Source organism: Solea solea, chromosome 18, assembly GCF_958295425.1.
Source record: "Solea solea chromosome 18, fSolSol10.1, whole genome shotgun sequence".
Classification (NCBI taxonomy): Eukaryota; Metazoa; Chordata; class Actinopteri; order Pleuronectiformes; family Soleidae; genus Solea; species Solea solea.
This window is the reverse complement of record NC_081151.1, coordinates 5,882,371-5,897,645: the sequence shown is the minus strand read 5'-3', so window position 1 is coordinate 5,897,645 and position 15,275 is coordinate 5,882,371. Positions and strand designations below refer to the sequence as shown.

General features: G+C 40.4%; 2 protein-coding genes across 2 annotated transcripts; both read left to right on the top strand.

Moving 5' to 3' along the window:
* Positions 1-28: 28 nt before the first annotated feature.
* si:dkeyp-110a12.4 (alpha-tectorin) lies at positions 29-7,474 on the top strand. The gene is made up of 9 exons (XM_058615496.1): positions 29-967; positions 1,797-1,885; positions 1,973-2,077; positions 3,846-4,006; positions 4,096-4,231; positions 5,175-5,269; positions 6,258-6,426; positions 6,652-6,766; positions 7,083-7,474. The coding sequence occupies exons 1-9, from the start codon at positions 889-891 to the stop codon at positions 7,256-7,258; spliced, it is 1,125 nt and encodes a 374-aa protein (XP_058471479.1). The 5' UTR covers positions 29-888; the 3' UTR covers positions 7,259-7,474.
* An 898-nt stretch (positions 7,475-8,372) lies between these two features.
* fbxo30a (F-box protein 30a) lies at positions 8,373-15,275 on the top strand. The gene is made up of 3 exons (XM_058615760.1): positions 8,373-8,608; positions 10,199-12,244; positions 12,339-15,275. Exons 2-3 carry the CDS (start codon positions 10,250-10,252, stop codon positions 12,540-12,542), a joined length of 2,199 nt encoding a protein of 732 aa, XP_058471743.1. The 5' UTR covers positions 8,373-8,608; positions 10,199-10,249; the 3' UTR covers positions 12,543-15,275.

Below are 15,275 nucleotides of genomic sequence, written 5' to 3'. Positions count from 1 at the left end.
TCGTTGACCTTGGACTGTTTGTTGCACTTTTACTTCTTTACAGAAGTGAGAGATTTTAAGCGGGATCCTCTTGTTCCGGACGATCTTCTTTAAGCCATTTGTCTGTTAAAACAATCCCGTCTGACACTTGAGTCCTGTCCTATTTGCAAGACAAAAAAGGCAGAAGAAGCTTCAGAGATTCAGTGTCTTGGAAACGAATCTTGTAAATCAAACTGATAAAACGTTGTTTTCTGCCTGTTTGCAGCAGGTACCTCATCCTCTTCCACTTAACAAATTGTCTGGACATTGTAAAGCTGTTTCATTCAGAATTTGATCAAAATAATGTTTTATGGTCTGTTCCACCACACACATACACTCACAGGTCCTTGGCATCATCACTGAATTGTCCTCGATTCATAATGAGTTTCTTTTCTTTTTTTTGCGTATTCCCGCTCCAGTAAAGATTTTTAAAATGTTCAGACAAAGGATGTAGACAACAAAGAGTGCCAGCTCAGTGCTGTTGTCCCACTCCTGCATGGTTACCAGGCATCTTGTTGCCCTGCTATAGTAAGAAAAGTTGTAAGATGTTTACTAAGACGACATCGCTGTGGTAGGCGGTGACATGCGTGTTACCTTGGACTCCCCTCAGTTCTCCTATTCATGTGCGGAATCTCATTGTTGGTGGGAACATCATTCAAGCGGGTGTTTTAAGGCCAGATGGGAGGCTCCCACTTCATTACAGCCGTGTTTCGAGGGTCGGAGTTAGAAGATAGAGGTACTACGTCTTGGTGGTGACAGTGAGTCCACAGAAATAGTCACCCAGAAGATTCACAGAGGTTCGAGGAAAGAGGGGCCAAAAGGTAGTGGAGTTTCTGAGCTGAGAGAGAAAGCAGAGAGAGAGTCTGGAAAATGGCACCTGCCACTTTGTTTTTTTCCTGGTTACTCTTCACCTTGAGGATGGTCATGCCAGCAGAGCTTGAGGAGGAGGGTGAGCTCACACTTTTGTCAGCATCATAAACAGCCTGGAACACGATGTCAGACTTTTTAAATTGTATTTAATCATTATAGAGAAACTGTTTTCATACTGAAGATCTTATTGAAGACGTTTATCTCTGTGAAGATTGTCTGTCGTCCAGGTTATGAAATTTCCTAAATGCGATGTGAAGGAAGCAGGGCTCGATTTTGTGTTTTATTGAAAATGTGACGGTCATTTGAGAGGTGAAACTCAAGCTATTTTTTTAATATATAACTTTTATTTAACCAGCAAAAATAAAGTCCGGATGAGATTAAGAACCTCTTTCTCTCGGGAGACTTGGCCAAAACAGGCAGCCGCACAAATAAAACACCATCAATTAATTAACATATGAGGAATTAGATTTAATAACATATTATAGCATATAGCTTATCTGCAAAATTAAATATATGAAAAAAAATTCAATGAAAAATTAATTTTTTTTTGTTTTTTTGTTTGTTTTTCAATCCTTATTACAAATTATTTTCAATCCTTGTTACTAATGTATAAATGCATAAAAACAGTCATTTTATTACATCATTATTCATTCATTATCAGTCAGCTTCATTTTACTAATTTGTATAATATCAGCATCATATTTAAGTCGTTTTATTAAATTAGCTGAAAACGCATATTTCCTTCTAAAAATGTATGTAAAAGAATAAAAGTAGACAAAATAAAAATACAAGAATACTGTGGTATATATTAATTATTATTAAAAAAAATCCTTATCTTTTCTTATTACCTGCACAATATATTCTGTGTGATGTATAATTTGCTTTTAATGTTGTTATTTTTCCATCAGAGCTCAATGAAACTGTTGTTTGCACCAACGACCACATGGAGGTTATTATTCCCAGCGCTTTTTTCCTCAACAAAGTGCCTCCAGTTCATGTAAGTGTTTGCCCTTAAAGTAGACGTTCCCTCCCGACTTATTTCATCTAATATCTGCTGTGTGATTTGTTTTTTTCCTATGTTTAGGTTTGGGATTTGCATTTAAATGATCCCGAGTGCCGCGGCGTTGAGGTCGGAGACGACTATGTTTTCAGCATAAAGACAAATCTTTCAGACTGTGGGACTATAATGGTACGACCTTCAGAGATTTAACAAATGTTTGCTATTAACCCTTAGAACACAGAGCATTTTGACTGCTTTTTTCCATTACTATGTTTAAACGTACAGTATATACAGAGGTTATAGGAATGTGCAACATAGAGCTTCAAGAAGGATTTAACAGTTTTACTTTAAGGAAAAAACTAATCAAATGTTGCACGAGAACGCAGACATTTAGAAGAAGTGCTAAACAAAAGGAAGAATGAAATGGTTTTAACTACTATGAAGACAAACTACACTCAGTATCTCCATTATTGACAACATAAAATCACCATCATAGTAAATTATCCATTTTACGATGGTCTCGTTGTCGTGGGAACTGGAGCAGCACTGACACCCCCCCCCCCTTTCTGCTGTGACGTAAATGTGGACTGAGACTCTCTGTTCTGTGTTCACTCAGATGTGTAGTTTGGAATTAGCTCATAGCAAGTATAATAAGATGGACAGAGAAAGGCGCATATTCTGAGGCCAGACAGAAAGGGAGTGAAGAGAAAAGACACTGGGGGGAGTGGTGTGTGTGTCAAGAAAGAAGGGTGGTGTTGTTCCTTTTCCCTACAACAGCCCACAACCTTATTCAATGCAGCACTGGGACGTTGAATGGCTCTGTGGTCTTAAATTATCAGAATTTACATGGGAATGATGATTATTTGTTGAGGCTCACTGAAAAGGAAGGCCATAAATCACTGGCCAACAAGCGCCCTTGATTATTTCAATCCAGCCATTTGCATGGATTTAGTATTTAAAGAGGTTTGAATCCCTCCTTCAGTTCGCCAAAGAGTCCTTGAATTTCTCGCCTGGAATGTGTGAAGGTTCTTCTCGTAAAGCGAGCAAAAGGTTAACTCACCCGGTCCTCTACCGCAGTACTTTCACAAGGTTATTGCATGGAGCCTTAGGGAAGTTTGTCTTTGTTGGATTAGATGGACGTTGCTAAAGCTGAAGAATGCCACAGTTGTGTCAATCTGGCTTTCACCTTGACCATTGGACCTCTTAAACCCAAGCCGTCGGAGGAGGAATGACTGAACATTTTGGGTTTAAAGGTCAGACGTTTACACTCGACGGCACCGTTGCTCGCGTTTCAGCAGTACTTCTGTGTTTGTGAGTGATAAGTGCAAGCACCAGCAGGTTCTGTCATCAAGTAATCAGGACCTGTTGCCTCTGTACAAACCTGCTGCTGGTGCTCATGCTGGGGGGTTGTGTGTTTACAAAGAGGCAGTAAAAAAAACTGACCACCACTCCTCCGCCTGCACTCAGCGGGTGCCCAGACGGACCTCGGACAGCCTTTTAAACCGGACCCTGTTTTATGATTTCATCAACATCACTTTACAGCAAAGGAATATGTGGCTTTAAGTCTCCTCACTGACTCCTGACAGAGTGTAAATTCTGTATCAAGTGCCAAAAACCTAAAAGCCTTAATTTAACGAGAAATAAAATTGAGCGTCAACAACAAACAGTGACAGGGTTACAACAATTCAAACATACAGAATACAACATTAAAATATACAGAATACAATACTGCGCAGTGAGACAAATCTACAGTCAAATTATTTATAAACACCAGTACGATTTTGTAGATAAATGTACATTTTAACTAATTATCTTCTTTCATTTGCCTAATAGTCAACTGTAAATTGATTATGTTGCATTTCCCATTGTTTGTCTTGTAAAAAAAAGCAATTTAAAGGACAGCGTCTGCTTCAAAGAAATTATTTTATTCCCACTAACATCGTCTGCCTCTCCTCAGGCCTCAGACGACACACACATCATGTTCATAAACGCCATACACAACAACGACTCGGACGTCATAACGAGGAACTACATCAACATCACGTTTGTGTGCCGCTATCCCAACAACTATTTGGTCCAACAACCCAACGGCGACAACATGGTCAGAGTGGATGTCAGGTCGGTCTTGTTGTTTTGTTTTTTTTAACCCTAAAATACCCTGATTTGGTGTATTTGCTGTTAACGTGTGTTTGTTTTAATCGCCACAGAACAATAACTCTAAACACAGAGGACGGGAACTTCTCCGTGTCCATGTTGCTGTACAAGGACGAAGCCTTTGAGGACAGGTGGACGACTGTGCCGTCACTGACTCTGGACGATGACATCTTTGTGAAGGTTTTCATGGTAAATCAAAGTTCAATACAGAGTATTAAAGGTCCAGAATGTAACATTTAGAATGGATTATTAGTTTTGGATGTACTGGTTTTTGTAGCCTTATGGCGTGTTTCCACCGCCTCACTGGTCACTCGTTTGTGTGTGTCGCGTGTAAAACAAAGTCAGCAGTGATGACTCCGCCCACATTGAGTAGTTACTATTTTTGTAGTGGAAAACCAACCTAAACCGTGCCGTGCCGTGCTGTGCCGATGCGAGGCGAGGTGAGCTGGGACCATAGGTGGAAAAGGGGCTATCTTTCTACAACAGCCTGAATGGACAAACCAGTCAGAGAGCGAGTTTTGCATTTTGAAACACAAAGGCTGGTCTATGCAAATGAAGAAGAACAACATTCTTCTAACACTGATTGAAATCTGTCTCCTTTTTCCCATTCAAGCCTTTGCATTTGTGATTGGCCCGGTACCATGTTGATTTTTTTTCAAACAAAAGTTCACAGACTTCACCTGTAACCAGGCTCATATGTGCCATACTTTATTGTCTATTGCTCCTCTAATCAGAAAGAAAAAACATTAATCATGTGCTATTGAAGAACTGATTGAGAAAAAAATATACTTATTTCTACGTTAATTTATCATGTACAGTCCTGAACCTTAATACCGGCATGTTATATTAACTTGAGTGTGCCAGATATTTTGTGCTTTCAAAACAAAATGTTAAAGCTGAAGCCAGACAGAAGAAAACATGATAGCATTTGAAATATTCCCACTATTGACAGCTATTTTTGGATTAGGTCGAGGACGTTCTTGCGGGACGTTAGGCAACATGTTGTCTGTTGTTGCGATATAGTTGTCAAGTCATGCAGGAAATCCAACACTGCACACATGCTCTTCATCTTCTCTCCCGTGTTGTTTTAACCTCTTGTTGACTTGTCGCTCGACTCCCTTCTGTCCCACAGATCCCGGCTCACCTGATGCTGCGTATCGAGAGGTGCTGGGCGACGCCAACCAGTGATCCATACAGTAATATACAGTACACCTTCATCAGAGACAGGTCTGCCCACAAAATGGTTGTGCAAATTTCTTGAATGTTTCTAATAAACCGATTTAGTGAATCGCCACAAATTTCCACAAGAAATATATTTTTTTTAAATATTATGGTATAAGTTGCCACCGTCTTTTTCTTTAGCTGTGCTGTAAATTGATTACTTGCGATATTTTCATTAACATTAATGTTAAATTTGTAGTTTAGTCTATTTGACAATATATCATTATCTGTGATTGAATTCCACCCTCTTCAGCTGTACTGTTTTTTAAGCTGAAGAGGGTATATATACATATATATATATATATATATATATATATACATATATGTATTGCACTTTTTAAACATACTGTGCAGCACAGTAAAGACTGGCCTGTTAAATTGACGAGGATCCCTTGATTGAAACCTAAAGCAAAACCTAAAATTCATACTTATCTAATAGCAAAAGTCAACCATTAAGAAATAATAAAGAAATCAATGGTAAAGGTCTCGCTCATGAATAATAATAACAATAATGAGGTTGAGTTCACACAGGAGACTGTGTGTGTGTGTGTGTCGAAACCTGCTTACACTTTACACCGTGCCTGTGTCATTTCACCACACTTGCATGTGTGTGCGCTGTTGAAATCTGAAATAAGAGAATTTGTTGCTTAGAGAGTTAGCCAGACAACAACTCACAGCCCCGGCGGTCATGTGACTCCTGTCTGAGAGGCTCCGACAGCTGTGCATGTCCTTGACAACCAGGCAGTATTTGGTACTGTTAGGGAGAGCAGAGCAGAGCAGAGCACAGCAATGAAACTGCACAATGATTTCACAATGCCGGAAGAGAGAGGGGGGGTGAACGGGAAACACTCAGAAATAAATCTGTCTCTCACTGTGTTGAAACACGACTTCCTAATTTCTTACATTGATATATGTTTATTTTTCCTCCTGTTTTAACTGTATATATAATTTTAGATTTAAATCTCCCTGACTTGTTTTCTGTGTCTCTCTCTAGCTGCCCGGTGTTGATAAACCAACAGACCCTGCGTGTCCTGACGAACGGCCTCGGCCCCGAGGCCATGTTCAGGATACAAATGTTTAAGTTTGTCGGCAGCTCTTACACCAACGTCTTCCTCCACTGCAACGTCCAGATCTGTCACAACACCCCTGGACTGTGTCAGCCTGTGAGTGAGCTCATGCTACACCTATTCCACACACTGGGAGTCAGAGGCCAGTTCAGACAAGTAGCCATGCTATAATATGTGTAGCTTACAGCCTTAATATAGTCCCACCAGGCTATAATTGTTTTTCCTGCTACGTGAGCAACAAGTGACGTATTTTAAAATATGAACAGCTTGACCCTGAAACGTGAAGAATCTCCTTTGTTTTGTTTGTGTGTCGTTGAACAGAACTGCAACAATGAAGATGTATCAGTGAGGATGAGGAGAGATGTCCCTCTGTCCCATACAGTGTCTTATGGACCAATCAGACGACTACTGGACAACAATGAAAAGCCCAATATGAGTATGTTTTTTTTGTTTACATTATATACAGTCTCTGTGGTTATCTGGGTTTTTTTAGTGTTAGTTTTTAGTTGATAGAAAATAATCCCCACTGAGTAAGGACTATGTAGTGTCAGGCTCCTATTGGATGATACCAGCTGTCAATCACACTGGTGTCCTCTCAAAACTCAGTAGCAACTTGATTTTTTTACGTCTCATATAAAGAAGCTTCTTCAGTTCTCAAGGTTTGTTGTGCTTTTTCCAGGGAATTAAACAGTGAAGGAGAGGGTGTGAAAAGTATTTGGATGCTAATTATATGTGCGTCCTTTTTAATGTAGATGCGGGCGGAGTCCCTCCCGTGGCGACCTTTGTTCTTGGAGGGCTGCTGGCCGTCCTGCTGCTGATCACAGGAGTGTTTGGGAGGCTGTGGTTGCGCTCGAGACGCTTCTACCCGGCACGAGAAGCGCAACTCACTCTGTCCAACATTCACCACATCTCAGAGGTGGCCTCATGAACCGTGGGATGAGGGGCTTTCCTGAGCAGACACATGGACAAACAAACACAGAGAGACACATGTACAAATGTAAACACATAAGCATAGGTGTGATATATATGACAATATCAATGCGCTCACATTGTCTTTCCTTTTATAGATTGAATTGTTTATGTTGTTTTCCTATTTCCTATTGAACCTTTACCCAGCGGTGAAAATAAAAGCTCCTTTACTTGATTTTTCCCATTTTATTCTACTTTACACTTTAGCAACACTTGAGAGGGAAATGTTTGTCTTCATGCTAAACTACATAAAACATGACTAGTCAGTAAAATATGGTTAATTTTTATAACCAAGAAGATGAAGTACATGACAGCTCCAACTTTAAAATGCTGATTCATGCTAACATACACACACAGACACACAGAAAGAAAGAACAAAAGCAAAACAAGACAAATATATACTCTAAATTGGTCATTACCATAGCAAATTGGGTTTTCCGGCTTTTTACTAAAGATTGTTAAAATAACATTTGTTTAAAATAAGGTTAATCAAACATCCCATGGAAATGGATGGTTTATTGATTCAAAATATAAAATGCTTGAGGGTTTTTTTTGTTTGTTTTTTAAATTAAAACAAATGTTCTGATTTAAGCTTCTTAAATGTGAATATTTTCTGGTTGCTTTGCTCCATATAACAAAGAAATCATTAAAACGGATTCATTTTGGTTTGTGGACAAAACAAAACATTTGAGAACATCATATTTTCCAGGTTTGAAAAACAGCGGTCGACATTTTCTGACATTTAATTGATATTTATAGATTTTAATCTAGATTGTATAGATTGTAATACAAATCCACCCCTTAATAGGTGGATTTACATATTGTGGGGGAAACTATTATGAACAGTATCAGTATTACAAGCACACTCTTTTTAAATGTATGTTTTAAGAGATTAGAATCTGGACCGATTGAAATGCAGAGCCATCACAGGCACATGTTAGTTCCTGAGTGGTAAATGTAAATCAGTGCTCCGGGCATTCCCCCTCTCTATTTCAGTTCAGGCTCATCATGCTCTTCGTCCATAATACTGAGTGGTCAGTTTACGTCTTACGTGATGACGTAAGAGTGCGACGTGCGCACCAATGACCAACCAACACAAACTCCGACCGGACCGACTCAGAGCAGCATCGAAGGACTTTACTGCAGACCATAAACACTTGCTGCTACTTCATGTTTTAATACGATTTGGACAAATTTAACACCGCGAGATGATTGTGTGGATGTAGTTATCGGTGCTGTTGATTTTGACGCAGCTGACAGCAGTAAAGAGATACTGTTAAAATCCCCCCGGAGATCCCGCTGAACTCGGGTAAGCAGTTTCTGGAAGCGAGCAGCTAGCCATGCTAACGAAATGTAGCTAATGCTAATGCTAACTTGCCTGGCCATGTTGTTGATGCTCTTTTGTTAAAACTTCTAAAACTTAGGTGGCATGTCATTTCACTCCGTATGTTGCACACGTATCTTACAATAACGCGTATTTATACGTGCCATTGAAATGACACGAGCTCAAACTTTGTGTCTGGTGAAAATAAAAAGAACCGGCTGCTGTGTTTGTTTGTGTTTTTAGCTGTTTGCTAACCTTGCCACTAGTTTAATGCTTGCGTAATTTAGCCAGCGAGCTGCTGCTGTTGGCAGTGGTCGCACTCACTTGAACAATGGCAAGAAGCCGGTTTAACTTTTGATGGCTAATTCTGACAAACAAACAAATAATTTCGACTTGTCTTTCAAAATAGTTTGACTGTCCATTCGGTTTTGACTCGGCAGAATCAAAGTTTATATTATCTTCAGTATGAAGATAATACAACAACATACCTTCAACATACCTTCAAGTGAGCACAGCTTCAATTTATTTTGACTTGGTATACATTTAGTTAAAGGGGTCTAAAAATAACGATATAGATATTGTTTGTTTTTTAAACTGGAAATAGGGACAGAATGTGGTAGCAGTGTTACACCTAAATTACAGGTATATGTTCATTTTGACCTGGAAGAAACTTATTACTAATATCAGCTATTTTGACTAGCTATGTTGCCTACCACAGGTGTGTTCAGTCTTACAGCATTGTTGTGGGTCTTTAATTCGGTTGGTTCTCTGCTGAGTCCGCATTCATTATCTCACCACACAAGTAACACCACCAAATAAACCCGGGGCTATGATCTCAGAGGGATTTACCTTTGGTCAGGAGTCACTTTGAATTACAAGCTGAAACTCTCATAGGGTTTGTCTCCAAACTCCATGAGTGAAGGACAGTTCTGGTATCTGATGGATGAGGGTCAGGCTTTTCCCTGAAGTCTTGGAAGAGCAAGTGTCATGTCTATGTCTATGATATCTAAGAATGGTGTTGTGGAATGATACTGAATAGCTTAAAGCAGGTGTAGTTAATTAAAATTCCAAGCGGTTCAGACAGAGAATGTTTCCTCGAACAAAGGTCAAGAACTTAATATTGTTTAACAAGTGCAATTTATAACAAAACCTTTTGTTGCATTGTTTGTGCTTATTCAACAACCGTCTTTTAAAGCAAAGAGTGTAATGTAGCAAAGTATAATGAAATAATGTTGTTTGTTGTCAGTTTTTACACTGAAACCACAAAATTCCTGGACCTTTGGTGTTATAAGGGCCAGAAAAGTAGCACCAGTGAATTTGGTCTAACATTTAGTGACCTCTGGCTTCGGGATTTAGTAAACAGACACACATGTGAGGAAAAGTAACAGAATACTTTCAAGACATGGGAGCTCACGTGTGCTGTATCTGTGTACTGTGTTGTGCATGTAATATCCATGGGGTAATGTTACACCAGCATGCTTATTGCCAATGTTTACCCAAAAACATTGTTGTTATCTGGCATTTTTTGTTGTCTTTTCAGAATTGTGAACCTTGTTTTTTCTGTCTACTTTTCAGGGTCAAACTCTTCACCCCCGTTTCCTGTTTGGCAAGGAGCTGCACAGTATAATGGAGAACCTGCACCCCCACTGCCTCAAATGCATTAACAGAAGATGCATGGTAAGACCAGAAACCGGGGTGTCTTGCAACCTCATGTGCTGTCCCCTCATCTGCGGTGCAGTTTTCCATTCGTGCAAACTCGAAGAACATCGCCTGCTTTGTCCACATGAGCGTCTGCCATGCCTGAACCACGAGTTTGGCTGCCCCTTCACCATTACAAGGACCAGGATGGCGCAACATCTTAAGACTTGCCCAGCCAGTATAGTATGTTGTACTATGGAGTGGAACCGCTGGCCCATCAGCTATGCTGATCGCAAGTCCTATGAGAACTTGAGCAAAGACTTTGATAATGTGGAGCAGCTAGACATGGCTTTGGCTCTGCAGGATCAGAGGATGTTGTTGGAGTCCCTGAGAGCTACGTCCACTGTGTCGAAGAATGGAGTTAAAAAGGGCGAGGACGGTGATAAGTTGGACACAGCATCAGGTTTACTAGAGACGGGATTAGATAATAAACAAGTACAAATGGAAGAAGAGCCCTATACTGGGATGTATAATGCCTCAATGGGGGCGAGCAGAAGTCTGGCAGTGGCCTTGGACATTCTCTCGAATTCCAAGGATATTGATGTAATTGTAGGAAATCTAAATGGGGAAAAGCCTGATAAGAATGGAGTGCTCCACAATGGAGAGAATGGCGATAATCATAATGTTTATGTTGCAGAGGGAAGCAGGAATGTAGATATGCAAGAGAATGATTCTGATTCAGACTGTGAGGTTGGAGCAGTAGGTGGAGTCGATTGCGCTGTGGGGACAGATGGAGAGGAAAATGGTAATGGCTGGAGAGATGATGATTTTGTAGAGTTGTTTTTTGATGAAAAGGAAGATAGGATTAAGGAGCCACTAAATGATTCCAACCATGTCTGGCCGGAGGCGTCTCGTGATTATTTGCCCATTGTAGCGCTGTTGCCTACAGTACCTCAGCCAGCACCAGTGACGCCCCCAATGCCATTCCTGCTGTCTCATCACGTGAAAGGTCACTTTTTGCAATATTTATCCCCTGCATTCAGGCGTAATTTCTTGGAGCGTCAATCACAGAACTTTCAAGTATTTAGAGGTATATTTACAATCGATCGGTGGCAGGCATTGCAGTCAGACCCTTACTTCTTTCGAGCAAAGATGGAGGACAAGGCAGTCGACACATCTGACCTAGAGGTAGCTGAAGACCCCATGGGTCTCCACGGCATCGATCTCATTACTGCAGCTTTGCTGTTTTGTCTCGGTGACTCTCCAGGAGGCAGAGGGATCTCAGACAGCAGATTTGTGGATGGCTACCACATTGACTTCGGTACTCAGACTTTCTCCTTCCCTTCAGCCATTCTTGCAACCAACACCATGGTGGGGGACATTGCGTCAGCCTCAGCCTGTGATCACGGCAGCCCACAGCTTTCCAGCCCCAGTCCCTTCCACACTCTCAGGCTGGACCTTGTGCTCGAATATTTTGCCCGATACCAAACTAAGCAGCGCTCCATGTTTACGTTTGTGTGCGGCCAACTGTTCCGGCGTGATGAGTTCTCATCTCATTTCAAAAATGTTCACGGGGACATCCACGCTGGACTCAACGGCTGGATGGAGCAACGCTGCCCCTTGGCTTACTATGGCTGTACCTACTCCCAGAGACGATTCTGCCCGTCTGTACAAGGCTTCCGAATCATCCATGACAGGCACCTCGGCTCTTTTGGGGTTCAGCCTGGTCTACCTGGGGACACACTTCCAAGACACATGCGCCAGTTTGCCGCGCAGTGCGATCAGTTCAGCGGTCTTCCCTTTGAGGTTTTGCAACATATAGCAAGCTTCCTGGACAGCTTCAGCTTGTGCCAATTATCCAGAGTATCCCGCACTATGAGGGATGTGTGTTCGAGCCTGCTCCTGATGCGCGGCATGGTCGTCCTGCTGTGGGAGAAGAAAAAGCGTGCTGATGGGTCACCGACTTGGCAGATCACAGATAAGGTTGGCCTTGTATTTTACTCTTTCAGACTGATTTGTCTGTTGTATTGATGGAAAAAATGAAAGCTGTAAATAATCCGTTGCGCTTGTCTTTCAGGTGTGGCGATTCAGCACTGCGTTCGGTACAGTGAACGAGTGGAAGTTTGCAAACATCTCCAGCATGGCTGACCACCTCAAGAAGTGCAAGTTCAATACGATCACTCGCCGGGAGGAGGCCGTCCCCCTGCCGTCCATGTGCTTCACCAGAGAGCTCACAAAAGAAGGAAGATGTTTGCGTTCAGTTCTCAAACCAGTAGCATGAGACCACCTGGACTCAAATCCACACGATATCCTATTGTGTTTACAGTGTTTACAGCTTGGTGTTGTTTACTGTTGAGTGTTTTTTGCTCCACAGGGGAAAAAACCTTCACACCTACGGGCAGACATTTTGATAGGTCACAGTAGGAACATAAAACATCAAAAACTCTGCCATGAATACAGGCCTTTAAATAAGACAAAGCCAGTGGAACACTCATAAATATTACAGCAGAATCTTGTTAGCTTTGTATCCTAATCTATGATGGATTTCTCTACCATTATCTACTCTGACATTGTGTAAAAATTCAGATAAAAAAAAAATAAAAAACAAGATTTATATTGAAAAGTCAGTACTTTGCTACAATGGAGGAAAAGAGTAGAGCCTTAACTTGTGATACACTTGATTTTCTAGTCTTGGGGTCTCTGCTTCTCGTTAACTGGTGTCCTGCACAGTTTTATATCATGATACCATAGAGTAACCGTGCGTGTGCACACTGCTTACAGCCCATAGATTTCATGGCTTAATTCTACATTTTTAATACTGACCAAACATCTGTGATGGTTCCATGAATGTCACTACACAGCTGTGAGCAAAGCGTGTCGCTGTTAAGGCTTGCTTGATAGAAATATGTTTTCTGATAAAACTCAATCGGAAATTGATTCATTGATAGATTTCTCTTGTGTAAGACTTCACGTAAGGAGAAAAATGAACCTATAAACAAGGCAGGCCCAGGAACCACCAAGCTGAAAGGCAGATGTCTGACTTCATTTTGACTTTACAAATTATAGTTTTATAGTTTACTTATTTTTTTTAAATCAGTGGGACCTGGCCCTACTAACTGTAGAAGTGGATTTCTGTTCACCAGCATAAGCACGTCACTGTCATTGTGTCTAAAGGTGGTGTGTTTTTGTGGTTTTGTAAGTGGCACTGACATTTTCTGTTTCTCCCTCACCTCTGAGACGCAATGTAACATTGCAGTAGCATTTTTAGCTGTGGTTTGTTTTATCTATCAGCTTTGAGGAGTAACCAGCAACTGTTCTTTTCTCTGAGAGTCTAAATGTATCAAGTAAAAAAAAGGAATGTACAGAAACTTAGAGCGGCCATTGACACAACAATATTTTTCCATTTTGTCATCTTGAGATTACGGAATAATCAAATTGATAAATGAATATGTGCTTGTGTTCCTTGTTGACTGAACTACAGCCTGATCAGTAGATTCTCATTTTTGTAACATTTTCAGCTACTGGCATAAAAACAGATCAGCAGAGGGAACAGCCTTTTATATTTTTTTATTACAAGAAAATGAGCCTTGTTATCCTGTAATACAAGGTCATTCCTCTGTGATCTTGAGATTAGAGAATGAAAAATACAGTAGTGATCATAGTGTCGTTCTCGGCTTTCGTAGGAATGTACAGTTTGTGCCCAGTAAATAGGAGAAATCCATCGGTGGCTGACGGCAGACCTCATAAAACCCTGCAGGCCAGGTGTTTACGCAACATAGCGGGCACACACTTCCCTCCAGTAACGAGCATCAGTAATTATGTTCACATTATTTATCACATCTGTATGTTTCTGTCACTACATGTCACTGTGTCTCTCAAGTTTCTCTCAACAGTTTAGTATTGTCCAAGATCACCCCAAAATGTTATAAAATAGTATGTCGTCCAAAATCACCCCAAAACATCATAGTGTAGTATGTCGTCTAGAATCACTCCAAAATGTCACCGTTTAGTATGTCTATAGTACAGCCGCTAATAAACGATATATCAGCTACTTGATCGTTGTAGGGTCTTACAGCTGACTGGTGTACCACTCAGTATTAACAGTGTGTGTTTGTGTTGCAGTGCTGAACTAACAAACAACATGTTTTCATGTTTGTCATCCAGTCAGCGTTGTGCTGATCACTGATGGTTTGAATGTGCTTTAAAAACATGGGGTTTGTTTGGATTAGGTATTTAGGGCTGAGAACATGTGAACATGACATACTTTTCTCATTAATATGAGAGAATTTTCTATTCTTGTTTTTTTTGAAAATGTCACAGTATAAGATGTGATAATTGGTGAAAAAAAGTTGTGGTTTTTTTTTCTTGTTTTATATTTTTTAGGTTAAGCCTAACAAGCATTGTTGAGACTGAGCTGTCTTTATTTGAATATGTCCCAGTCTGTGTTTGGTTTATTTCTTATTTTTGTACTGGTACTTTAATTCAGAAAGAGTCTGCCTCTGTAATGTCAAGATTTGTGTTTGGATAATTAATTTGCACATGAAGGTATGTACTGTAAAGTTAAAATCAGGATACCAAGGAGCGTTCTAACTGACCTGTGCTCTGCATGTGAGTTTGATGTCTCAGTGTAGAATATATTTTCATATGAGTTGTTACATTTAAAAAAAAAAATCGTGTTATCATGATGACTTTCATCCAGATCTGATAACATGTCTCCACCTTTTAATCCTTTTTTTTTCTTTTTTTTCTTTTTAATTGTGCTTGAGGTTGAAACAGTTTTCAAGAAACATGCATTTCATCACTTTTGATTTTGCAATGCAGACATGTCATTGCAGGCACCTGGAGTGTACCAACATTTTCACCAGAGTTTTTTATGCTTTGTTTTCACTCCTGCTGAATGAAGTGTGTGTGTGTGTGTGTGTGTGTGTATGTTTATGTTTCACAATATTATGCCAGCTTCATTTGTTTGTTCTTTTGAAGCATTTTAATAAAGAGGCCCTTGGTTGGTACAGTT

What these genes read in the sequence shown, in the direction of transcription:
- fbxo30a (XM_058615760.1), top strand. Translation starts at nt 10,250, where the DNA reads ATGGAGAACCTGCACCCCCACTGCCTCAAATGCATTAACAGAAGATGC. An exon ending in CTTGGCAGATCACAGATAAG is followed by an intron (nt 12,245 to 12,338) that starts GTTGGCCTTGTA and finishes CTTGTCTTTCAG; the next exon opens with GTGTGGCGATTCAGCACTGC.
- si:dkeyp-110a12.4 (XM_058615496.1), top strand. Translation starts at nt 889, where the DNA reads ATGGCACCTGCCACTTTGTTTTTTTCCTGGTTACTCTTCACCTTGAGG. An exon ending in CAGACTGTGGGACTATAATG is followed by an intron (nt 2,078 to 3,845) that starts GTACGACCTTCA and finishes GCCTCTCCTCAG; the next exon opens with GCCTCAGACGACACACACAT. An exon ending in CCCCTGGACTGTGTCAGCCT is followed by an intron (nt 6,427 to 6,651) that starts GTGAGTGAGCTC and finishes GTCGTTGAACAG; the next exon opens with AACTGCAACAATGAAGATGT.